At 32.3% G+C, this 24,592-nt stretch overlaps 4 protein-coding genes across 4 annotated transcripts in view; all 4 read left to right on the forward strand.

Annotated features, from left to right (window-relative positions):
- The window catches only part of LOC130815718 (uncharacterized), a 102,186-nt gene extending 88,380 nt beyond the window's left edge, over positions 1-13,806 (forward strand). The window contains exons 3-5 of the mRNA XM_057682202.1: positions 12,474-12,780; positions 13,220-13,425; positions 13,615-13,806. Coding sequence (XP_057538185.1) covers positions 12,474-12,780; positions 13,220-13,425; positions 13,615-13,806 — 705 coding nt within the window. The remainder of the gene's footprint in view (positions 1-12,473; positions 12,781-13,219; positions 13,426-13,614) is intronic.
- LOC130814947 (uncharacterized) lies at positions 890-5,021 on the forward strand. The gene is made up of 7 exons (XM_057681243.1): positions 890-1,119; positions 1,763-2,142; positions 2,647-2,874; positions 2,975-3,329; positions 3,415-3,539; positions 3,636-3,771; positions 4,505-5,021. The coding sequence occupies exons 2-7, from the start codon at positions 1,799-1,801 to the stop codon at positions 4,742-4,744; spliced, it is 1,428 nt and encodes a 475-aa protein (XP_057537226.1). The 5' UTR covers positions 890-1,119; positions 1,763-1,798; the 3' UTR covers positions 4,745-5,021.
- A 99-nt stretch (positions 13,807-13,905) lies between the features above and the next one.
- LOC130815267 (serine/threonine-protein phosphatase 7 long form homolog) lies at positions 13,906-15,175 on the forward strand. The gene is made up of 3 exons (XM_057681677.1): positions 13,906-13,977; positions 14,053-14,471; positions 14,550-15,175. The coding sequence occupies exons 2-3, from the start codon at positions 14,053-14,055 to the stop codon at positions 14,650-14,652; spliced, it is 522 nt and encodes a 173-aa protein (XP_057537660.1). The 5' UTR covers positions 13,906-13,977; the 3' UTR covers positions 14,653-15,175.
- A 5,809-nt stretch (positions 15,176-20,984) lies between these two features.
- LOC130815483 (protein GRAVITROPIC IN THE LIGHT 1-like) lies at positions 20,985-23,035 on the forward strand. The gene has a single exon (XM_057681967.1). The coding sequence runs from the start codon at positions 21,323-21,325 to the stop codon at positions 22,703-22,705; it is 1,383 nt and encodes a 460-aa protein (XP_057537950.1). The 5' UTR covers positions 20,985-21,322; the 3' UTR covers positions 22,706-23,035.
- Positions 23,036-24,592: the final 1,557 nt, after the last annotated feature.

The raw sequence follows: 24,592 nt of genomic DNA on the forward strand, positions 1-24,592 counted from the left end.
TACATCAGGTCATTTTCCTACGCCTATGCTACTTTTAACCAATATAACCTCAAAATTTCTTTGGTGCATTTTCTCTTGTACTTCTAATGAACCCCTTTAAATCTAAACTTCCAAATGATTTAAGGGCCAACTTAGAATCAATAAATTTGCAAAAATTTTCAGTTGTTGCTCCTACACCTTATGGTACGTTCTCCTCTAAGTAAACGTATAGAGTATAACTCTTGGAGGTCTAGGCATGTGAGACAACATTCAATGATGAAGGGGAGTTTCAAAAGGGTAAGGTGTTTGATAATAAGGAGTCTTTGTTGGTAGTTGTTAAATTGTATCATATTTATAAAAATGTGGAGTATAAAACTAAAACTTCCAATTAAACTGTAAAAAAGGATGTAATTGGAAACTTAGAGCTAGATAAATTAGTATTCCTTGACATCCTTTGTGATTAACTACCCGGAACAGAAATCCTTAACCAAAAAAATCAAAATAAGTCTTGTATGAAATCAATTCACAATATGACGAATGAATATAATTAAATTATTTTTCTAAATGTAACTTTACGATTGTAATAATGATTTTAATTTTATAAGTAATTACTCTAAAATTAAGAAAAGTTATTGCTTTAAAACTATAAATATAAATAATTACTTATAATCGTATAGTGAATCAATCTAATAGAAATCATCTATCGCGAGATACTGTTTAGAAAACATGTGAAAAAAAATCAACTTCTCCTACAAGATAATTGGCACGTTGTGTGTAGAACTAACACGTTGACGTGCTGTTTCATACGTGTCAAAAAATGATTGGATCAATCACCGTGGCATAACTATACCACCAACTTCTTTCCCAATTGCTTGACCCCACTTCCCTCCCAATATTTTTAAAACAATCCATTTTAATTTATATAGAAATCACTTAAAAAATCTTTAAAAAAAAAAAAATCACTTAAAAAAAAATCTAGTATTCTATTTTTGACTTTTTTTTTCCAACGCGTAAACCCAAAAACCAATACCCAAATAAATAAAACAATTTCTCATTTCCAAATAAAAATAGTCTATATATGTTTATTGCTCGTCTTCTATTCTTTCTTCTATCTCTTGCCTCCGGCGAACGAATAGATCTGTGAGTTTCTTCTCTTCATATTTTCTTCACATTCTCTTATTCAATCTTAATTAGTCATAACCTAATTTACTTTTGATTGAATGTTCTGGTATGATTTGTATGAGATTGTTAACTTTCAGATCTGCTATATGTTTGTCTAGATTGTGTTGTTTACTGTTTGATTTGTTGTTTTTGCTTGTTTCGCAGATCGAATCTTTGTTTTTAAGTCAAATCTTTGTGTAATGACTTGGTTTATACATATTTTGGTTTGTGATTTGATAAAAATTGATGTTTGATTAATTGATTGAATTGACTGATAAAACATTGGAAAGTTTTCGCTTTCGGTTTTTGTGTTATAGGTTTTTATGCTGTTCGTTGTTTGAGTCATGATTGATGAAATTGAAGTCCTCTTATGATCCGTGTCGTACTACTGTTTAGTTTGGATAATTTTACATTACGCCTCTACATTGGATTAAGTACTGTGTCTGAGCTGGAAATGATGTGAGAGCATATCATATAATGATCTATCTTAAAATAGTCTATTATAATTCTTCGAACCTTGTTGATATAGTTGATTATTGTTATTTTGCTGGTTGCACAAAAAACGCTATATTTAGTACAAGGAAAAGAGGGGATGATTGCTTTTTGGTGATGGTTTTGACAGGTCTTAAAAATTTACTAGAAAGTTGAATAGAGAACAATGGGAGGAGGATTTAGAGTATTGCATTTGGTGAGACCGTTTTTGTCATTCCTTCCAGAGGTACAAAGTGCAGACAGGAAGGTGCCCTTCAGAGAAAAGGTCATTTACACTGTTATCTCTTTATTTGTATTTCTGGTGTGCAGTCAGCTTCCGCTTTATGGAATTCATTCCACAACCGGAGCTGATCCATTTTATTGGATGAGAGTTATCCTCGCTTCCAACCGTGGAACTGTTATGGAGCTCGGAATCACCCCCATTGTCACCTCTGGATTGGTGATGCAACTCTTGGCTGGGTCTAAGATCATTGAAGTTGATAACAATGTCCGTGAGGATCGTGCACTTTTGTAAGTACTACATAATTTGTTTTCTTAGATTTTGTTTTTTTTTGAAAGACTCATGTTTGACTTTTGTTAATGAAGGACTTTACTTTTTGATAGCAATTATATACTAAGTTATATTTTTGGGTGGATGATCAAGCTTGATCAAGCTTGCTACCTATGCAATCAGTTGTAATTGCTTGAGCTAGCTTTAGGGTTTAGGGTTTAGGGTTTAAGGTTTAGAATCACAATTTGCTTTCCGAGATTTTAGTTTTGTTGAAAATCTATGTTTTGGACTTTTGCTAAAGAATTTTACTTTTGGAGATCAATGCTAAACTATTCATTTGGACGACTGCTAGGACTTGTTTTTTTTAAGTGTAGCCTAATTGATATTGTTGGGTGCTAATTTTTTAGATGATCAAGTTAGTTACATATGCAATCAAATGTAGTTGCTTGAACTTGCATTATATTGTTGTGTATGAACAACTAAGAATAATTATATTTTCTAACACATTTCCACATAATCTTTAGGAATGGTGCACAGAAGTTGTTGGGAATTCTTATTGCTGTTGGTGAGGCTGTTGCATACGTTCTTTCTGGAATGTATGGCAGTGTTGGTCAGCTTGGAGTTGGAAATGCAATTCTTATCATTCTTCAACTATGCTTTGCTGGTATCATTGTGATCTGCCTTGACGAACTTCTTCAGAAGGGATATGGTTTAGGTTCTGGGATTTCACTTTTTATTGCTACCAATATCTGGTGAGCAACCATTTAAATCTTGTTCTGGTACTTAATGTGTTGCTTATACCATGTTGGTGTAATGTACATTGGCTGAATCATTCATTATTTTGGTTTACAGTGAGAACATCATCTGGAAGGCATTTAGCCCAACCACCATCAATGCTGGACGTGGAGCTGAGTTTGAAGGTGCTGTCATTGCCTTGTTCCACCTTCTTATTACCAGGACCGACAAAGTTCGTGCCCTTCGAGAGGCATTTTATAGGCAAAACCTTCCAAACGTCACCAACTTGCTTGCAACTGTCTTGATCTTCCTCATTGTTATCTATTTCCAAGGTTTCCGTGTTGTTTTGCCTGTAAGGTCGAAGAATGCTCGTGGCCAACAGGGTTCATATCCCATTAAATTGTTTTACACCTCCAACATGCCCATCATCCTTCAGTCTGCCCTTGTGTCCAACCTTTACTTTATCTCTCAGGTATTGAATTTGGCTAATGACTTATTGCTTTCTATCTTATAAATGATGAAGCTCTAGGAATCAAAATTTGTTGGTTTTTGGGCAGTTGCTCTACAGGAAATACAGCGGTAACATCTTTGTGAATATGTTGGGCAAGTGGAAGGAGTCTGAATATAGCAGTCAATCAATTCCAGTTGGTGGTCTTGCATACTATGTTACTGCCCCTGCCAGGTGTGTATATTTCCCTGTAATGCTGAAGCAAATTTTTAGTCTCAGCTTAGTAATTTGTTTTAAGTTGCTCACTATTCCCAATTTTTGAACTTGCAGTTTGGCAGACATGGCAGCTCATCCTTTCCATGCTCTGTTTTATATAATTTTCATGCTTTCAGCTTGTGCTTTATTCTCAAAGACATGGATTGAGGTTTCTGGATCATCTGCTAAGGATGTTGCTAAGCAGCTCAAGGTACTTTATAAAGTTTACTAGTTTGTTTACTTGACACCCTTGTTTAGTTACTGTAGCTATGGAAGTGTGAAGTGTCGACTGTTTACTTTCTTCAGGGCCGGAGGGGGAGGAGGGATAAAAGTTTTCTTGCATTAGTCATCGCATTTCTTTTCACTAGCTCATTATGTGATGGTTTTCTTCAGCTGTTCACTCTTGAGTAGAGAAAGATGAAATATGGAGAAGTAGTCTCTGGATTTGGGGCTTTCCTGTTCTGTGCATGTTTTGAAAATGACCGGTTTCTCTGTTCCTTTTTCCTCGCATACTTTTGCTATCTTTTTCTATTAAAAGTGAGATGTATGGTTTTCCACAACATAGGCTTGTTTCTAAACTCTGGTCTCTTGTGGTAGTGATTCCTATAGTTTTCAATGAGGAAATCATGAATTATGTCGTGTTGTTTTCATATACATATTTTAGTGTTTTCTTGGCTTTGTCCATCTAAGTGACTCATGGCATCATATATGTATATAAATATTGTTTATAATGGCTTATCGTTGTTATCTTTTGTTCTTGTTTTGGAATTAAAGTTGGGTGTGCGTTTATGAAGAGGTTTTCAAGCTTTTGTGTATTTGAAGTAGTCGGGTCGGTTCTCGTGCTGGTTGGTGGTTGGTCGTGGATCTAGATGAATTAGTTGATCTTGTAAATTTTGGTTATGCTTGCAATTAATTGTACTCTAATTGACGTTTTGGGACTGCAGGAGCAAGGAATGGTTATGCCTGGGCACCGTGATTCAAACTTGCAGAAGGAACTGAACCGATACATCCCAACTGCTGCGGCCTTTGGTGGAATCTGCATTGGTGCACTTACAGTTTTGGCAGATTTCATGGGCGCTATTGGTTCAGGAACTGGTATTTTGCTTGCTGTGACTATCATTTACCAATATTTCGAGACCTTTGAGAAAGAGAGAGCTAGTGAACTTGGCTTCCTTGGACTTTGAACACAGTTTTGTTGAAATTCAGGGGAATGGAATTTAGGTGATCAAATGTTAGAATTCAATAGTAGAGTTATCCTTTTCCCACAAGACATTCTGTACGCTTTAGAGCATTTGTTTTTCCCCTTGTCAACATATTTACATTTACTAGAATACAGTTAATGCTAACTTTATGTAATTTGTGGTTATTGTAATTGTTCTTTTAGTAATCACAGCCTAAATCCTACTGTAAAATGCAGTAGTTTTAATGATTTGTTAATGATAATATAGCTTTATCTCAACAGTACATTGGATGGAGAGCTAAATCGCATAACCTTTAGCATTATAGGCAAACATAGGCAAACATAGTTCAAGCCATCAAATTCTGTAGGATTTTAGAGGAATGGTTTAAAGAGAGGAAAGCTCTTTTGAGGAGAAAGTGTAGGAAATTGTTGTGGTTTTTTATTACTTGCTTCCTTGTAAAGGGTACAATGCCTTATATAGGCTTCAATGTCGGTTAACACATTTGTCTTGAATTTTCTATCTTTTATTTAATTAGTGGATGTGTGGGGTTAGGTTTCTAGGATACTCTAGATTGTACTTTAAATTGTAATTGTCTCTTGAATTCGATAAACTTTTATGTCGATATAGGCTTTGTAAAGATGTCCGCGAGTTGCTCCCTTGTCTTGCAGAACTGTAGTTCGATCTCTTCTTGTTTACCAACTCGTGAATGTATTGATGTCGTTTCTCGATGTGTTGTGTTCTGATCTGCTATGAAACACTGGATTCTTCGTCATTGCTGTAATTGACATGTTGTCGCAAAACATTGTAGTTGGTGCTTCTTGCTTATGCTGTAAATCGATCAATTTCCTTCTGAGGCAGACTGCTTCATGTTGCACTTGTTGCTGCAGTATACTCTGCTTCTGCTGATGATAAAGCTACCGTGGCCTGCTTTTTTGATGACCATGAGACCACCTTTTTTTCCAAGCTAAAATACGTGCCCGCTTGTGCGTTTTCTATCATCCACGCTTCCGGCCCAATCGCTATCGGTGTATCCTATAAGCTTGAAATCTTTTTCAGTCTCGTAAATGATCCCATAGCTCTTCGTTCCATTAATGTATCTGAGAATCCTCTTTGCTGCTATTAGATGATCCTTGCCCGGTTCACTCATGAACCTGGATACGATGCTGACAACATTGTATATATGTGGTCTTGTATGTGTTAGATAAATGAGAGAACCGATTAGGCTTCGATACATTGCTGTGTCGACTTTTGGTTTGCCATCATTTTTTACAACTTTCATTGATTACCATTGGTGTAGCCAGTGGTTTACGCTCACTCATGTTGAATTTCTTGAGAAGGTCTTCTGCATACTTCTCTTGTCTTCCTGGACTTTGTTTGATTTGTATGCCAAGGAGGTATTTCATTGTACCAAGGTCTGCCATCTCGTACTCCATCATAGCCTTTTCAAATTCTTCGATAATTGTTGGATGTGTGTCTGTATAGATTAGATCATCCACGTACAGGCATAAAATGAGAAAGTTGTTACCTTGCTTCTTGATGTACAGTGAAGGTTCACTCGGACTCTTGATGAAACCATGCTGAAGAAGATAATTATCGATTTTGCTGTTTCACGCTCGAGGTGCTTGTTTGAGTCCGTATAGAGCTTTTCGAAGGCGGTATACTTTATCTTCTTGGCCTTTGATGACGTATCCCTGCGGTTGCTCGACGTACACTTCTTTTTCGAGTTCTCCATTTAGAAATGCTGATTTGACATCAAGTTGAAAGACTGGTAGCTGATGTTGTGCTGCTAGTGCCAAGACTGATCTAATTATCTCCATGCGGACAACTGGTGCATATGTTTCGTTGAAGTCGATTCCTGATTGTTGCGCATATCCTTTGCTACGAGCCTTGCTTTGTACCTGTTGATGGAGCCATCATCGTTATGTTTCACCTTGTAGACTCACTAGAGTCCGATGACTTCCTTGTCTTGTGGCTTGTCTACAAGCTCTCAGGTATGATTCTTCTCAATTATTTTGATTTCCTCGTTTATAGCCTCGATCCATGTTTTTTCTTGTGCTGCTTCTTGAAATGTTTGTGGCTCACTAGAGAAGAGACCCATCATTGCTTGGTCACAATGGTAATCTTGTAGCCATGCTGGCGGTTCCCAATCCAGTGTTGATCTTTTGGCTTCTTGATGTTGAGGAGTCCAACATGATGTTTGGCTTACTGAGCTTGGGGGTGATCTTGTACTTCCAGTTGTGCTAGAATTCGGAGATAATGAGTTTGTTGGTTGGTCTGCTCCGTCTTCTTCACTTAGATCTCTTGGGAGAGTATCTCATTCACGAGCTTCAATTTCTTTTTTCTTTCCATGTCCATTCAGCTACTTCGTCGAAAATTACGCCTCTTGAAATGATTAATTCTTTGGATTCGGGCTATAGAGGCGATATCCTTTTGTTTTGTGACTGTATCCAATGAATATGCATTTTTCTCCCTTCTCATCGAGCTTTTTCCGATTTTCCTTCGGGATGTGGGCATTTGCTACGCACCTGAATACTTTGAGGTGCTCTATTCTTGACTTTCTCTTATCCCAAGCTTTATATGGTGTTAAATCCTTAACTGCTTTGGTGGGAGATCTGTTGAGGATATATACTATCATGTGAACAGCTTCGGCCCAATATCTTTTGGGTAGATTTTTACCCTGCATCATGCTGCGGGTCATCTCTGTTATAGTGCGGTTTTTGTGAGGGCTTGAATTACATGAAGTAGGAAAAAGCTTCTGATTTTTTCTCCAAGAAATATACTCACATTATACGGAAGTAGTCATCTACAAGAGACGAATTCTTAGTAGGACCCCAAATATCTGCATGAAAAAGTTCTAGAGGAGCCTTGGCCCTCCAAGATGCGGTAGGAAATGACAATCTGTGCATCTTGCTATATATACAGCCTTCCCAAATTTTTCTTTCATTTTTTATTCTAAGTAGGCTAATCACCATATCTTTTTGTTTTAATAATTTTAGACTGTTAAAATTTAGATACTCGAATCTTAAATGTCATAAGGTGAATTATCATTTATTGAGCTTAAAGCTAGTTTTTCTTCAGCATTTTTAATGGAAATATTTTTTTGGGAGTCATTTCGACAGTTGTTATTATCTGACTCTTATTTTTATAATAAATTTGACATTTGTTATTTTCAAATTCAACTGTATAGCCTTTTTTTTAATTAATTGGCCTACACTTAATAAATTTTGTGCAAGCCTGGGAACATAGAAAACTTCACCAATTAATTTTGATGAGCATTTCTTGTTTTAACAGCGATTGTCTCTTTTCCGGCGACATCTTTTTTTTTTACCGTCGCCAATTGTGTAATGTGCGTTTTAACATTTTCATCAAGAGTGACAAAATAATTTTTATCGCCAGTTATGTGATTTGAACAACCACTATCAATATACCATATATCTTTTACTTTTTCTTGTGCATTTAATCCAGTGTAAAATATTTTTTCTTCCAATTTATTATTTTCCAAATAGTTTTTCTTGCTTTTGTTGATACCTACAATTTTTTTCGAGGTGAGTGTGTTTTTTACACCTCTTACATTTATAACGACAATCATTAGGCCAGTTTGATTATTTACTCATCTCCTTTGATTTTTAAAATTTCCTCTCCCCTGCCACGTTTATACGATATTTCTCCTTTTCATAATTTTTATCATGACTATTTTTATTTTTACCATTAGAAAATTTAAATTTAGCTTGAAAAGTTTATTCTAGTGATTTTTCATTAAATCTTTTTTATCTATCTTTATGTGCAAGGAGTGATCTCATTAGTTCGAACTTAATTGAGATAAATTTTTCGTATTAACTTCTTCTATTGTTGTGGCAATAATGTTATATTTTTATGAGATACTTCTTAATATTTTTCGGATCACATTTTCATCTTCTATTTTACCGTCGTTTGATCTTGTTTGATAGACTATATTAGTGACTCGGTCAAAGAATGTATTGTTTTATTTTCAGCCATTAGTAAATTATAAATTCTCTCAATAGAGTTTGAAGTTTAAAAAGAATTATCTATTCGAAGCCTCTATATTTAATCTTCAGGATTCTCCAAGCCTCCGTAGCCGTTTTTGCGCGCATAATCGATGTAAGTATTATCTCGTCGACTCCACGATATAATTGGGATAGGGCATAATTATTCCTTATCCTATTTTATTTATATTGTTTTATTTTAATTTCATCTCAAGATGACCTTTTAGTGTCGTTGAGTGGTTGCTCATAACCTTCTTATACTAATTTCCATAATTTTTTAGAGATAAATATTGATCTTATTTTCATAGCACATTCTTCATGTTTTCCATTAAACGTGGGAACCAATCAAGTTGAGGGTAATTAATGGTTGAAGCTATAATTTTTTATTTTGTGATTAGAGATTTATTTTATTATAAAGTATGAAAACATTGATTAATTTTGTATTTAGGGTGTTGTGGAGGTCTTAGTTTAATTTATTCTTGATACTTAATTTATTCTTGATACCAAATGTAGGATTTTGGAGGAATGTTAAAATATATATATATATGGTTTATAAAGAGAAAAGCTCTTTTGCGGAGAAAATGTAGGAAATTGTTGTTTTTTATTACTTGCTTCCTTGTAAAATGTTACACTGCCTTATATAGGCTTCAATGTCGGTTAACACATTCGTCTAGAATTTTCTATTTTTGACATTATATTTATTTAGTGGATGTGTAGGTTTAGGTTTCTAGGATACTCTACATTTATTATTTTTTTATGATTTTTTTTTGGATTTTTTGGATTAATTTTCTAATACCGGGGGAGAGCAGAGAGTTCAAATTAGATTGGGTCGGGTTTTATAAAAAAAAAACCGGCCCACCTCATTGGTAGTATACTAATACTAATTAGTGACTGGGCACCATCGTGAAGTTCTTTGTGAGTTGTGATAAAATTATACAAGAGGATGATAAATACTGATATGTTTGTTGTTTTACCAAGTGCTCCCTTTCTTCCTGGGTCCACTTTACTTGAGAAGGCTTATTAATATTCTTATTTGAATCTTTTATTAGGAGTGTTTTGCAATTGGTTGTTGGTTATTGATTTTTTTAGTTGATTTGTTTGACCATCAGAAAATATTGATTGTTTTTATTGACTTTTAAGTTAGCTGAAAAACCAACTATTTATGAAGATTTTTGATAAATTAGGTATTAGAAAAAAATAAGTCAATAGGCCAAAAGTTAACAACAAAAATCAAAGCTAATTGGAGTTTTTTTTATTTAAAAAAACTATTTACCAAATATTTTTTTAGCTGTTTCACCAATCAATAAGTGAAAAACCAACTAAAAAACAAAAAAAAAATCAGCAACCAAAAACCCCCATCATCTTAATAGCTTCATTCTCTGCAAGTCTTGAACTTCAAACTTTTGTCAATGCAAATTTTCATCCTTGGCTTTTTGAATCTCGTTTTGTTCAAATTAATTTGAGTTTCAATAAATAAATAGAAGTTCAAGAAAAAAAATTTTGAAGAATAATTTTTAAGAACGAAAACTTCAATGGGAAAGGGAAATTACATTGTGTGAAGATTGAGCCTTGAAAAATTCTGAAAATTATTTTAATTTAGAAAATTAGAAATTTGGAATTACTTTGGGTTGGATGTTTAAGGAAAAATCATGTTATTCAACACTAAATGATTTTAATCAACTAATATTAGCATGCAAGTGATTTCATTTAGGAGTGTGAATGTATCATCATTTGCTATGATAAAAGGTTCAATAACCATTTTGAAATAAATTAATTGGAGAACAACTTCATCATGCTTGGTTTGCTACCAACTAATTATCAGTGCACAATCTAATACTCCTTTTATTCCTTTTTATATTCTAATAAGAATTGTTTAATAGGAATTACGAAAATTTTTATCTTTTTAGATGGTTTAAATATTATTTTATTAAATAATAAAGTTAATAGAGAAAAACTAAGAACTATAAGCAATCAAAAAATATATAAAATAAAATAAGTAGAAAAATAAAAGGACAAAAACATTAAAAATTGTTATAATAAATTTAGTGAGAAACATTTAGAAATTTAAGGATTATAAAAATGCTAAAATAAAGTTACTAAAAAATATATAAAGACCATAAACATTAATAAATATTAAAATTAAGATGATAAAAGCTAATTATTTCGAAAAGATTTAATGTAAATATCAAAAAAATTAAAAAAGAAAAACAATAAATAAAATTAATCTAAATCTTTTTCATGACCTTAACACTGTCTTGATCTATCTTGATTACTTGTTATGACATAAGTTAGCATTGTTCGTTATATAATTGAATCTATTCCCAATCTATGGCCAAAATAAAAAAAAATTCCCACTTTCCTTAAAATGGAAAAGTATTTCCAAGTTTACCGTCCACGTAGGATTGCTTTGAGAAAAATTTTTTTTTTTTTTTTTAATAAAACCGCTACATGAAATGGCGGTTTTATTCATGCATCTGAAGTAAAACGCCATCTGAGATGGCGGTTTGGTTAAGTGAATTTTTTTTTTAAAAAAAAAAAAAAATTAATATGTGGAGTAAACCGCCACTTGAAGTGGCGGTTTGGTATCAATACAAAACAGCAGCTTCCTTCGACATTTTTCACAATTCATTTTGCTCTTCTTGCTTCTTGCCGGTATAACCCTAAAAAAAAAAAATTTCTTCACTCTCATTTACTTTAAATTTACAATTACTCTCATTCCACTAAACTAATCAACTACATTCCCATCTTCTCCTTGTGTACTAGTTTATTTTCATCCTCATTTAAGGTATGAATAAAACCCTAATTTTTGTTCAATATGCAAATTGTTTATTTTGTTCATTATTGTTTTGAATTGAAGTTATAAAAACGTTAAATGTTTGTTACATTCTATTGTTTTCATGATTTATGCTTACGTTTTACACATTTGTAGTTGAATTTTAGGATTTGTTTTGTATGCATATAAAGTGTTTGATGAAATGCTTCAATGAAAGTTTATTACTTTGTAGGGTTAGTTTAATGGTTTTTGTATATATTCATGCTATTTTTAGCTACTAGGGGTGAAATGAACTTTCTAACAAGTGTTGTAATACCTTAATATCACAAATTCTTGTATTCAAATTTACACTTCCCTTACTCACATTCAACAATTAAGTGTATGTGAAATCAAATGAAAAATATGTTTGTACTTGCAGAATATGGATCATTATCCCGTTATAGTGTATTGGGGTGGGGAAGTAAGTTATACTGGATCCGATGTTGGATATAATGGAGGATTAAATACAGTGATGTTTATCCATCGCCAAAATACGACTTTTGAGGTGTTTGTTAGCAAAGTGTATGATGTAATTGGTTGTGATCGCAACTCTTATATGTTAAAAATAGAGATGAAATACCCGGTGACTGGGAAAAATGTGTTAGTCCCTATGAAGAATGATGAAAGCATAAGTGCTCTTGCTTATGCGGCATCACAAGCCCCTGGAACGGCAATGGAGGTTTATGTTGAATTGGTTGCAAATTTGGATAATGCGAGGGAAGTCATGACTAGCATGGAACTTCCAGAATCAGGTCCTAGTGTACGCCATGATACATTCACAGAAATGTTAAGTAACCCGAATTACGTTAATGAGCACTTGGATGAGTTTACCTCTCCAACTCATTCACGTGGCATTGGTGGTGGTGTAATGAACACCTTTTCCACGAGTCACTTGGGTAGGCTTAATGCGAACGAGGTTGACTCTTTAGATCAGGAGGATGAGCATATTGATTCTGATTCAGAAGAGGATGATGAAAGAAGAGAAGCTCTAGATGCAGCGATTAGAGATGGTGCTCCATCTCAAGATTGGCTTAGAATTGATGAGGTTGATCAAAGATTGATTGATGCATGGATGACCTGGAACGATGACAACTCCATGAATGAAAATGGAGACTTTAGGATAGGGCAAGAGTTTAGCTCCTTAGACCACCTTAAGAAGAATGTTAAAGCATGGGCGATTTCTAACAATAAGAAAACACGTGTAGCTTTTGTGGATTTAGTGGGCATAATAAGAAAACATGCCCTCGAAGGTCAAGAAAGTATGTTTTTTTTTTTTTTAATAATATGTTGCATCTAATAATATTTATATGATTATTATAACACTTATGTATGTAACAGCGATCATGGTGATGCCGGGCCCAGTTGATCCATCAGTGCTTACGCTTCAGGTGACCCACAGGAGCGTAGCTGCGTGGGAGGGCTCCACTGCCCAATTGGTTACTCGTCAGCACTACCAGGCGAGTACGTTACGGTGGGAGGTGGATGACAGGGTGTTAGACGTAGTCGAGCTAGCTGGTTTCAGATATATTCACCGGTTGTTGGGCGGGGGCTTGGAGCTCGATCGAGCTCTTATCACTGCATTGGTGGAGAGGTGGAGGCCAGAGACACATACATTCCACCTCACAGTTGGCGAGGCAACGATCACGTTGCAAGATGTGGCAGTTATCATGGGACTACCGGTTGAAGGACAAGCAGTCATTGGTCATGGGGAGGGAAATTGGCCAGCATTAGTACATGAGCTGCTAGGGGTTAGGCCGGAAAACCCTCAAGACCCCACCCAGCCCAAGATCATCGTTGGATCGTCATTGAAGCTGACTTGGCTCCGACAGCATTTTAGCGCGCTTGAGGATGATGCAGATGATGTGACGGTTGACAGACATGCCCGCGCTTACATCTTGTACCTGTTTGGATGCATCTTGTTTCCAGACAAGAGCGGCGACTCGGTACAGCTGATCTATCTCCCTCTACTGGGAGATTTGGAGCGCGTAGATGAGTACAGTTGGGGAAGTGCTACCCTGGCGTATCTGTATCGTAACTTATGTCGAGCATCTTGTAAGGGTGCCAAGGACATTGGTGGATGCTTGATGTTATTACAGATATGGTCATGGGAGCACATTCATATAGGGAGGCCAATTATTCGGACGGTTCGACCGGATGGGCAAAATGATCAGGAAGATGACGCGGATGATTTTGAACCGATATTAGGGTCACAGCATTGGCACGGGGTGGATCCTTTGGCAGTAAGGTAGCAACACTCAATTCACTATTCAAATTCATAATTTCACTATTTTATGACAGATGAAAATGTTAATCAATGTTTATTTGTTTGCAGCTAGCTTCGCGTATATCTTTCGAGATCCCACTCCCCACATACTCTCGTCTACTACAGGGACGCACTAGATCGACAACGGGACGAGCAGGTTAGTAACATTTACTATTTGTATTAGTTATGAATAAATTGTATACATTACTAAGCATATTGATTTCTATTACAGATGACATGGCAGCCTTACACAGCGGCTAAGATGGAAGCTTTACCGCACATATGTACATCGGGCCACGAGATTTGGAGATCGCGTTGTCCTCTTATTTGCTTTGACATCGTCGAGCTACATCTACCGGATCGTGTCATGCGTCAATTCGGTTTGGAGCAAGTAATCCCGCAAGCCTGTGACACCCAACCTCAACTACATGCGATCGATCGGAGGACTGGGGACAAGAACTACCTCGTACGACATAGATCGCATGTAGATGCGTGGAACGACCGAGCATCTACATTGGTTGGAGGAGATAACTTCACAGGTCATAGCTCTGCTATGTACATGAGTTGGTACAGGCGCATCTCGATATTACGCCTAACGAACACTGCATTTGCGCAGCCAGGATCACATTACCATCCGACATCTACGTTTCTGTACGTTTTCTTTCAACACTCATAACAAATAGTAATAGTTTTAAGTAACTCTTTTAACAATATAATGATAACAAACAGGCTGAGCGCATCCGATAGGTGCTCATACAATGTAATGACACGATTCAAGGGGCCGCTACATCGCCAGTTGACGTGGGGTATCGGCTATGTTCTCAGACCTTAGGCTCCATTAACGCGTCGTTGACCGATGCATTGAGTCAGGCGGGTTATGAGTACCTCATACCGACTCCACCCGTCATTGACGAGGTAGATGACGCATTCCACACTCCTTCTCCAAGGAGTTCAGCCCATCGAGGTAGCTCTTCCGGAGGATCCAGTTCTCGGTCCACAAGAGGCCACCAGCGTTCATCTACTCGAGGTCGGTCTTCCAGATCGCCATCAACATCCGCTACTATGTCGCCGTTCGTTCCCCCGTCTTCCATCAACACTCCTCCTCCACATCCATCGCCTCCGCAAAGGATTATCACATATCAGCGTGCTAGTCAACGACGAGTTCCTGCTCTTAATGTCATTGCGGAGGTTGACGAGTTCACACCATCATCATCCACCGGTGCGCAAAACAAAAGGGGCCGGGGGTTGTAGTTTAACAAACTTTGTATATTCTTATATGACTTGAACTTCTTGTATGAGTTTCCATAATTGTAATATATCTTTGTATTATTTTCATATTTATTTTTTATAGAACAAGCCGGTTCGTAATTGATTATTATGGAATTGATGGTATTGAACTACTTTAATGCATGTTGCGTTCAATATTTTAAAATGAAAGAAAAAAAAAAAATCAGGCCACAAGCAAACCGCCACATGAAGTGGCGGTTTACCTGGACCAAACCGCCACCTGAGATGGCGGTTTGCCTTCACCAAACCGCCACTTCATGTGGCGTTTTTGTGCTTAAGGCAAACCGCCATCTCAAGTGGCGGTTTTGTCTGAAAAAATAAAAAAAAAATAAATTTTCCACGTGGACGGTATTGTGGGAAATAATTTCCCAAAAAATGCAAAGTGGTAATTAATCTGTTTTTTAGCATTAATCTGGGAATAGACTCTATATAATTTGGAAAATATAAAATAAATTAAATTGGAAGCAATATTCTTTTTACTTCCAACCTATCCAAGAAGTATATGATTTTGATCAAGAATTAACATATTCCATTAACTTTTGAATTGGGAATTCAATTTTCAAACATTACATCATGACCCCAATTAACTAAAGGAGTTACGTTGGATAAAAGGGTTTCTAACTCATTTATATATGGTCCGAATACGATCTGCGCTGTTTACAGGGCTAATTAAAGATAATAACTTATTATATAAAGTATAAAACACACCGTTTGCTGGTAATTACTCTATTTATATTTGATTATGCTACATAACAGAGATGCAATTTCACTAATTTATATTTAAATGGAAAATTTGTCTTAATAGGATAAAGAAATAAATAAAATTATAATCCGTAAATAATTTGAAAAAAATATTCTTATAAGCTAAGACTACCATTCAAAAAGGAGTGTTGCAAAATCATAAAAACACATACTAGAATGTTGAGATAATCCTCGCAAAAGTTCTTGACATGATTTTTTTGGCAAAACCTATTTTACAAAAAAAATTGATAAATTTCGTTACATAGTTAAATGTAGGGAAATTCCACATGGTAGCATCTTTCATGAAATGTCAAAAATAGCACTTTTTTAAGAAAATTCCACATGGTAGCATCCAGTTTATGCACAAACTAATTACCATAGTATTTTCCGTTAAGTTCTTGTCAAATTTCATTTAATTCATCATTTTGTAAGTTTTTTCCACTTGGTAGCATCCAGTTTTTGTTTAATTCACAATTTTAACGTTTAATTCACCAATTTAATGTTTAATTCACCATTTAATTCATTAACGCCCATAAATGTAATAATTTTGTTTTCATTTAAATTATTGGCATTATAAAGTTCAAAAGGTAAGTAGTCCAGCACTAATACTAATACATATTTACTTCAAGCAAAATTAGAGATAATTCTAATAATAAAAGTAAGTATTTTCCTGCTACAAAAAAGTTACCTATTTATTTATCTTTTTCTTAACAATTTATGAAAAAAAAGTATAAACTAATATTACAAAAAGCTAATGATTAATGTCGTATGTTCATAACCTCTAACAAAACCTTAGCCTTTTGTTGTATCCACTTGTGCATCATTTTATTATTATTAGAATTATCTCTAATTTTCCTTGAAGTAAATATGTATTATTATTAATGCTTGGCTACTTACCTTTTAAATTTTATAATGCCAACAATTTGAATGAAAACAAAATTATTATAACATTTATGGGTGTTAATGAATAAAACATTAAATTGATGAATTAAACAAAAACTGGATGCTACTATGTGGAAAAAAAACTTACAAAATGATGAATTAAACGGAATTTAATAAGAATTTAACGGAAAATACTACGACAATTAGTTTGTGCATAAACTAGATACTACCATATAGAATTTTCTTAAAAAGTACTACCACTAACATTTCATAAAAATTAAATGTTACCATGTGAAATTTAATGATTTTCTACAATTATAATAGAATAGAGTGCACGCACGGTGTTGCTATTTCATAATGACTAGACAAGTTGGCCAATTGCACTCCAACAACTATACAACTTGATTAATTATATATGTTTGAGTGTCGCACAAGATTAAAAGCACATCAATACTCCTTGGTTGTTCCTAAATGTTGAATTAACTAACTAACGATTATTTAACGTTCAATTTGGAAGAATATGATTCCATTTTTAAAATAATATTTTATAAATATTGGTTTAAAGATAATAATTTGACATTTAAATTAATAATATATCGCATGAATAGATTAATCTAGTAATAGAAAATACATATTATTGTCAATTTATCAAAATAATCAACATTCGAATTGTATGATTGTAGTAGTTGTTTTGATCTGATAGCCATTCATTTGAAATCAAGAGATTTTTAATGCAAAGCATCATATATCTATTGTATACTAAAATGGTTAATTCTCAATGACACATGTTACAATAATGCTTATTTTTTCTCACAAAAATTCTATGTGGATAAAAAGACAAATATTGAACAAATTAGCAAAAATTTTATTTTCATTTATATTAAGCAACATTTTCTTCATGTTAAATATAAAAATATTCTATATCATATATGTATATTAAAATAATATTAATTTAATTTATTTGTTGAAGTTAATAGTAATATCAAAATATTTCGTATAGGAAGTTAAACTAATGGCTATTTATATGTAGATATCTATTGAGTTACAAGATAAGTATCGATTTAAACAACTTTTTAATGTCTATTTTTCAGTAACTTTATTTCGATACTTCAACAATGCTTTTTGTCACCATATATTTTTATTAACTTTCTTTTAATATTTTTAATGTTCGTGATCCTCATATTTTTTAACTAACTTTATTATATATATATATATATATATATATATATATATATATATATATATATATATATATATATATTTACTAACTTAATTCAATTTATAAGTTGTAGGTTTTTCTCTCTTTGAAGACCTTTTTGAGCCGAAAGACTCTTTGACCACACTCTCCTCTATGGGTATGAGTTGCCGTCGTTCTTCTCTCCCCAGACCCTAATCATAGTTTTCTATGAGCGGGATATACTGGGTATAATGATGATATATTTTTAAATGCTTGTTTTCTCTGCCTTTTCTCTATCAACTTTATTGTTCAATAAAATAATATCTCTATCATCTAAATTAAAATTTTAATTTTCATCTAATTTACGTAAAAAAATTTGATGAGAACATCAAATGGTTACAGATCCAAAGTGAGTACAAGATATGGATCGGTAATTTTACAAGAAGATCAGGTTCAGGCAACCAATTGAGCATATGAAGAAGATAATACAAGCAATTAAGTATAGTTATATTTTAGTGTAGCCCTTAGTGATTGTATAGAGGTATAAACTAAATCGTCTCTAGTGTGTATTTTAAATATTATGAACGCAAGGTATGGCATGAAAATGATTGTTAATAATTATAGAATGCAACAATAAAGAATTTAGCTAATAAGGATCCAATAAGCTAAATGCCAATTAATGGATTAATTAAGTGCTTAATTTCACAAATATTATACTCACTATACTTGTAATATTCCAATACACTCATAAATTCTAAATCAATGATTTTTCATTGATACAAAGAAATTAAAATTTCATTAAATTCGTCTGGATGTATAGAGTTCTAATATAAAAGTAATTTTTGTAATTTTTTAGAGTATAATTATATATATTAAAGAATTTTTTTAGATGTGTGAAAAAGTCAAATATAACCAACATTGTAAAACAAACAAATTAATAAAAATATATGATGTATGAATGAACAAATATGAGCTACTCTTATGAGAGACTATTTTTCAATAAGACGATCTTAAATAATGAGTCCATATTTTCATAATATACACTAAACTCACTATTCAGCTCAAATATAAAGAGCTATCTCTCAAAAATATAATAATTTTTGACCAAGTATTGCTGTTTGTGCGTAATCAAATTTGGACTGATTCTCACTCTTTCACATGTTGAATGAATATTAGTAGTATATAGTCTAATTGCGCCCCAGCTACTTAACAATCAGCTACTACTGCCTGCTGCTTTTAGATTCCTTCATACAAATATTATTCTATTCTTCTTTCGGCTTCGTTGTTTCAATCATTATACTTAACCCGTCATGAGATTAGGTTAAACCATGGTGTAGCTATTTTTCGCTATAAAATTTTTTATATCTATCACTTATTCAATATTTAATTTCATATTTATTTGGATCATTGTTTTGATGTCGGATCAAAAGAGTCAGATCTTGTATATATATTAATTTTAATATCACTGTAAATTTATTTTGATGTTGGGTAGTAGTTATAAAGTATTATCTCTATTTCTCTGAATATTTTTTTTATAATATATTATTTTTAGTAGCAAATTTAAAGCAGTAACCACTTATAACATAAGTTATAGAAGACCAAAGTCTATGAACAACATTAAGATGTGATTAGGTAAAAGATAAGCTTAGACGGAAAGTATAACATAATCAACAACTTATTTTCATTTTTATTTTTTTTTCTTTCCCACGCTTTAGTATCGTTAGCTTAACATTCATTTACAGTAGACCAATGGGGTCCACTAGTAATTTAAGGTACTCTTAATGCGAAATGAGAAAGATTAAAGTAATTTTACATTTATTTTATTTGCTAGAGTTTTATAATTAATAAATGAATTATAATTTAACCCCAAATCTCATGTCCAAATTGATTATGCATTCTAATCATATAATCCACCGACTTTATCGATAGGAGTACCTTAATAGGCATATTTGTATGGGAAAAGTGAGAAACTTAGGGCATCATATCAACTACTAGTATATCTTTGTTTATTTGTATTAATAATGTCTTAATAAAAAATTATCATTATCAAAATATATTTGAAAGCTAATTATATCTATGTTATTTACATAAAAATTTAAGTAAGTTATTAAATATATAAATGTGAATTTCCTCACTAGAGTCTAGGTTCAAATTTTATGTGGAAGATTTTAGCATCATAAATATTCAAAAATGACTTGTGTATTAATTACTTATATTTTGTCTTTTTGTAAAATTTCAAACAACTTGAAAAAAAATTAAGTTCATAAACAAAAAAATTTATGCTCCCAGAATTAATGCTAGGTTGAGGAAATAAAAGCGCTTAAGGAGATGCAACAAAAATTAAACCTAAAACCTTACATATGGAAAAATAATACTATATGCTCTTAAACTTCCTCCGTACCATAATATTTGCTATATTTTTCGTTTTCATTTGTATCATAATACTTGCTAACATTGCTATATAGGCGAGTATATGTCTTAAAAGTAACTTATAAATTGTCATATTTATCGGTTTTTTATACATACATCATTTACTAAGTATATTTTTGTCATCGTTTAAAAACAACTACACTATTTTACTATCAACCAATCATTACTTGAACACAAATTCTAGTATTAGACGATATCACTATGAAACGCGCCTCATAAATGGATTAAATAGCCTAATAATACAAATTATAAGTATATAAACTTCTTATTTTGAAATCGTTTCACCGAGAAACGATCTCTCACAAGAGTAATAATGATTTTTTTAAACGAGTTATACAGACTTTAATACTTATTACAAATCGATATAGTGCAAATATTATACAAAGAAGTTGATGCTTCCTCCGTTTTGAAATACTCATTATATTTCGATTAATAACATTATTCATCGTTCAAGTTTATTTTACATATTGTGGCTAATGTATACGAAAAAATATAGTAAATTGAGATTTTGTTTAAATCATTTAATCACATTGACTTCGTATAATTTTTAGATGTATATACTGTAATATATAAATAATCAAAATAATAAATTAAATTACTTGAAAAATCAAATATAACAAATATAGTGTAAGAGATTACCTACTTTCATACTCTATGCCCTATATTTTTTTAGTACGTAGATATGTACAAGGGATACAAAAGTCATCAAAGGCGACTCATAATTTCACATATATTCTCTTATACACCACCAAATCTCCACTTTCCTTTTTTATTTCCCGCCCTTTAAACTCAACTTTTTTTGCACCTCCATCTCCGGCGACAATCCACAAAGAAAATTAAAGTCTCAGAACATCTTTGATTGCTTCTTTTTCCCATCCAACATTCTTGGCCATTTTAACACTCAAATTGTTTTAATTTTTTTAATTATGATTTACACCTAAAAAGCAGTCCAAAATACTGGCCCCCTTGTAATTTATTTTCATATATGGATTGCATCAAACCCCCTTCGTCTGAATCAACAAGAACCAAAATTTCCAAAACATTTTCCAAATGTATTCACCCTCAAACTCCTTCAAGATTTTCTCCAAACCCAAAACTCAAAACCCTCTCTGAAGAACTTAACATTAGTCTAAAAGACATTAAATCTGAACCAAAATTGACCCGAATAAAATCCCAGAAATTCAATTCTGGTGATCTTATTCAACAAGAACAAGCTACTAAAAACAGGGCAGCAAAAGAAGCACTTATTGCTAAACTATTTGCTAGTCTTTCCTCAATCAAAGCTGCTTATGCTGAGCTACAAAATGCACAATTCCCTTACAATAATGATGCAATACAATCTGCTGATGAGTCTTTGGTTAGTGAATTGAGTGTATTATCAGAATTAAAGCATAAGTATTTGAACAAATGTTTAGATCTTCCACCACCTCATGTTACTCAATTATTAGCAGAGATTCAAGAACAGCAGAGTAATATAAAAACTTATGAGATTACTATGAAGCAAATGGAGTTGAAAATGGATCAGAAAGATTCAGAAATTTCTGAGTTGCAGAAAAATCTTGAAGAAATTACAAGAACAAATAAATCACTTGAAAGAAGGTTAAATGCAAGTGGGGTTTTAAACCCACTTGCAAATAATCTTTCTCTTAAGGATTCAAATCAATGTCATTTCATTAGGGTTCTTCATTATGCTTTGCGTTCATTGAGGCATTTCGTCAAACAGTTGGTGCGTGAAATGGAAGCTAAAAATTGGGATATAAATTTAGCAGCAAAAGCAATAGAACCTAACACCGTTTTTGTCAAACCAAAGCATAAGATTTTTGCCTTGGAATCATACGTTTCTCAGGTAATGTTTGATGGGTTTAATCATCATAACTTTTCCCTTCCAGATGAGGGGACCAAACAGCCAACAAAACAATTTTTGTTCGATTTATTCAAAAAACTTCAATCTGTAACAGCTTCCCAGATTTTTACCCAGAATCCAAGATACCCATTTGGGAAATTTTTAAGATTGAAATACTTAAAAGCAATACACCCAAAAATGGAGTGTTCTTTTTTTGGGAATTTGGATCAAAGAAAAGTGGTAAGTTCAGGGGCATTTCCGGCAACAGAATTCTTCTCTCTCTTCGCAGAAATGTGTAGAAGAATATGGTTACTTCATTGTTTAGCTTTCAGTTTCGATCCACCGGCGGTTGCTTTTCAGGTTAAAAAACGGTGTCGTTTTTCTGAAGTTTATATGGAAAGTGTTGCCGGAGAAGATGAAATCATTTCTGGTGAAGTAACGGCATCATTTACAGTGGTTCCTGGGTTTAAAATCGGTAAGACGGTGGTTCAAAGTCAAGTTTATCTTTCTCCGGTGAGACGATGAATCACGTGAGATGCACGCGCCGACTGAATTTCTTCAGGAATCTTTTTTGGATAGGTAAATCATAAATGAATAAAGAAAGAAAAGAAGAGGGGAAATGGACTAACTTTGATAAATTTGTTGTCTCCCAAATTTGAAAATATAAAATTGATTAAAATGTGGTGTAACGGTCGAACATAAAATTAGTTTGAATTTGTTGGCATAGTAGTAATATGAGTAGTTTTCAAAATGTATAGTATTTTCTTCAATACTAGGAGTATTACAAATTTACAATTTGTACTTGCATCTTTGTAGAGTATATACATTAATAATAAATTTTAGTTGAATTTAAAACTCTATTTTACAATAGTCTTAAAAAATAATTAGGTATTAGATTATGTCATAATTTTTTTAAGTGCATGATATGAGTATAAAAATAAATAGAATTCACTCCATTTTTTTAAAAAAATTTTATATTTGAAATTTGGAGAGAAATTAAGATAAAAGAATAAGTATATATAGATACCATTAGATAAGAGTAAAATAAAAAATAATAATTTAATAATTTATAGTGTAAGTATAATAATGTCATTGATTTATTGTGTAGGTGTATATAGAGTTTATTACATAAAATAAAAGTAAATTAGATTGAAAATCAAAATTAAATTAAATTTATAGATTAGAGTTTAAGTAAAATAATATTTTTAAATTTTTGTTGGTTACTAAAATAAAATGATTACAAATAAGAAGAATATAAAATTTCTAAACGAGAAATATGAGAATAGAAAAAAAAAATGAAAAAGTAATATTTATAAAACTTTTACCAATGCCCTTTATTTCTTTTTGTTTGTCCACTTTAAGTTTTTTCGCTTTATGAGAAAGAAATTTAAATTTGATTTTTAAAATGTATATTCAAGACAAAATACATTTATGTGGATCTTGTTAGATTGTCTTGATGCAAAAAAAGTTATTATATACTTTTTACGATTTTTTATTACGTGTAGTATGAGATATGAAGCTGAAAGTTTGTATTGAAATACAAGAAAATGTAAAGTGAAAACCAAATAGGAATGGAGATAATATTTTAGTTGATAAAATATATAATAATATTTTGATATTTAATAATAGTTTGACTTGTGGATTATTTTATTTTTTGACATAGTATTAAAAGTCAATATTTTAAATCAGACAATTAAAATTTTGAGTAGTTTACACTCCTTGTGTTAAGTAGAATAACATCCTATTCAAAAAGAAAATGTATTACATCAACATTTACCCTAATAATAAGAATGTTCATGTGAAAAAGCATGGTAAAGTATATGTTTCACAATACAAATAAGAGTAACCACTTGAAAAGTATGACAAATTGTTTTTCTATTAATTGGATTCGATATATACAATCTTATTCTTATAATTAGTAATAAAAAAAGATTGTTTTCAATTAATCTTTAATAACAAATATTATCTACAGTTTCACGTAAATAAGTAGAATTGATGTCTATTATTTTAGTAGAAATATATTAACATAAACTTTTAGTAAAATTGATACACATTATTTTAGTAGAAAATATTAACATAAACTTTTAGTAAAATTGATACACATTATTTTAGTATGGATAGAATTTATACGATACTTATCCATTAACATAATTTAGTAGAATTGATTTTTCGACAATATAAAGTTCTAGTCAAAAATCAACATTAGGATATACTCTCTCGGTCCCACTTATTTACATTATTTGTTATTTATGTTCGTTCTATTTATATTGTAATATTTTTATTTTTGAATAATAATTTACCGTTTTTTTAGTCTCATCTATATATTTTATTTTATTTTTAATTTCATCATACAATTTATTTTTTTCTTTATTTATAGAGTATTAAATATCTATTTCTTAACAAATACTTTTG

The sequence above is a fragment of the Amaranthus tricolor genome, chromosome 6 (genome assembly GCF_026212465.1).
Source record: "Amaranthus tricolor cultivar Red isolate AtriRed21 chromosome 6, ASM2621246v1, whole genome shotgun sequence".
Lineage (NCBI taxonomy): Eukaryota > Viridiplantae > Streptophyta > Magnoliopsida > Caryophyllales > Amaranthaceae > Amaranthus > Amaranthus tricolor.

What these genes read in the sequence shown, in the direction of transcription:
- LOC130815483 (XM_057681967.1), top strand. Translation starts at nt 21,323, where the DNA reads ATGGATTGCATCAAACCCCCTTCGTCTGAATCAACAAGAACCAAAATT.
- LOC130815267 (XM_057681677.1), top strand. Translation starts at nt 14,053, where the DNA reads ATGACATGGCAGCCTTACACAGCGGCTAAGATGGAAGCTTTACCGCAC. An exon ending in CATCCGACATCTACGTTTCT is followed by an intron (nt 14,472 to 14,549) that starts GTACGTTTTCTT and finishes GATAACAAACAG; the next exon opens with GCTGAGCGCATCCGATAGGT.
- LOC130814947 (XM_057681243.1), top strand. Translation starts at nt 1,799, where the DNA reads ATGGGAGGAGGATTTAGAGTATTGCATTTGGTGAGACCGTTTTTGTCA. An exon ending in TATGTTACTGCCCCTGCCAG is followed by an intron (nt 3,540 to 3,635) that starts GTGTGTATATTT and finishes TTGAACTTGCAG; the next exon opens with TTTGGCAGACATGGCAGCTC. An exon ending in ATGTTGCTAAGCAGCTCAAG is followed by an intron (nt 3,772 to 4,504) that starts GTACTTTATAAA and finishes TTGGGACTGCAG; the next exon opens with GAGCAAGGAATGGTTATGCC.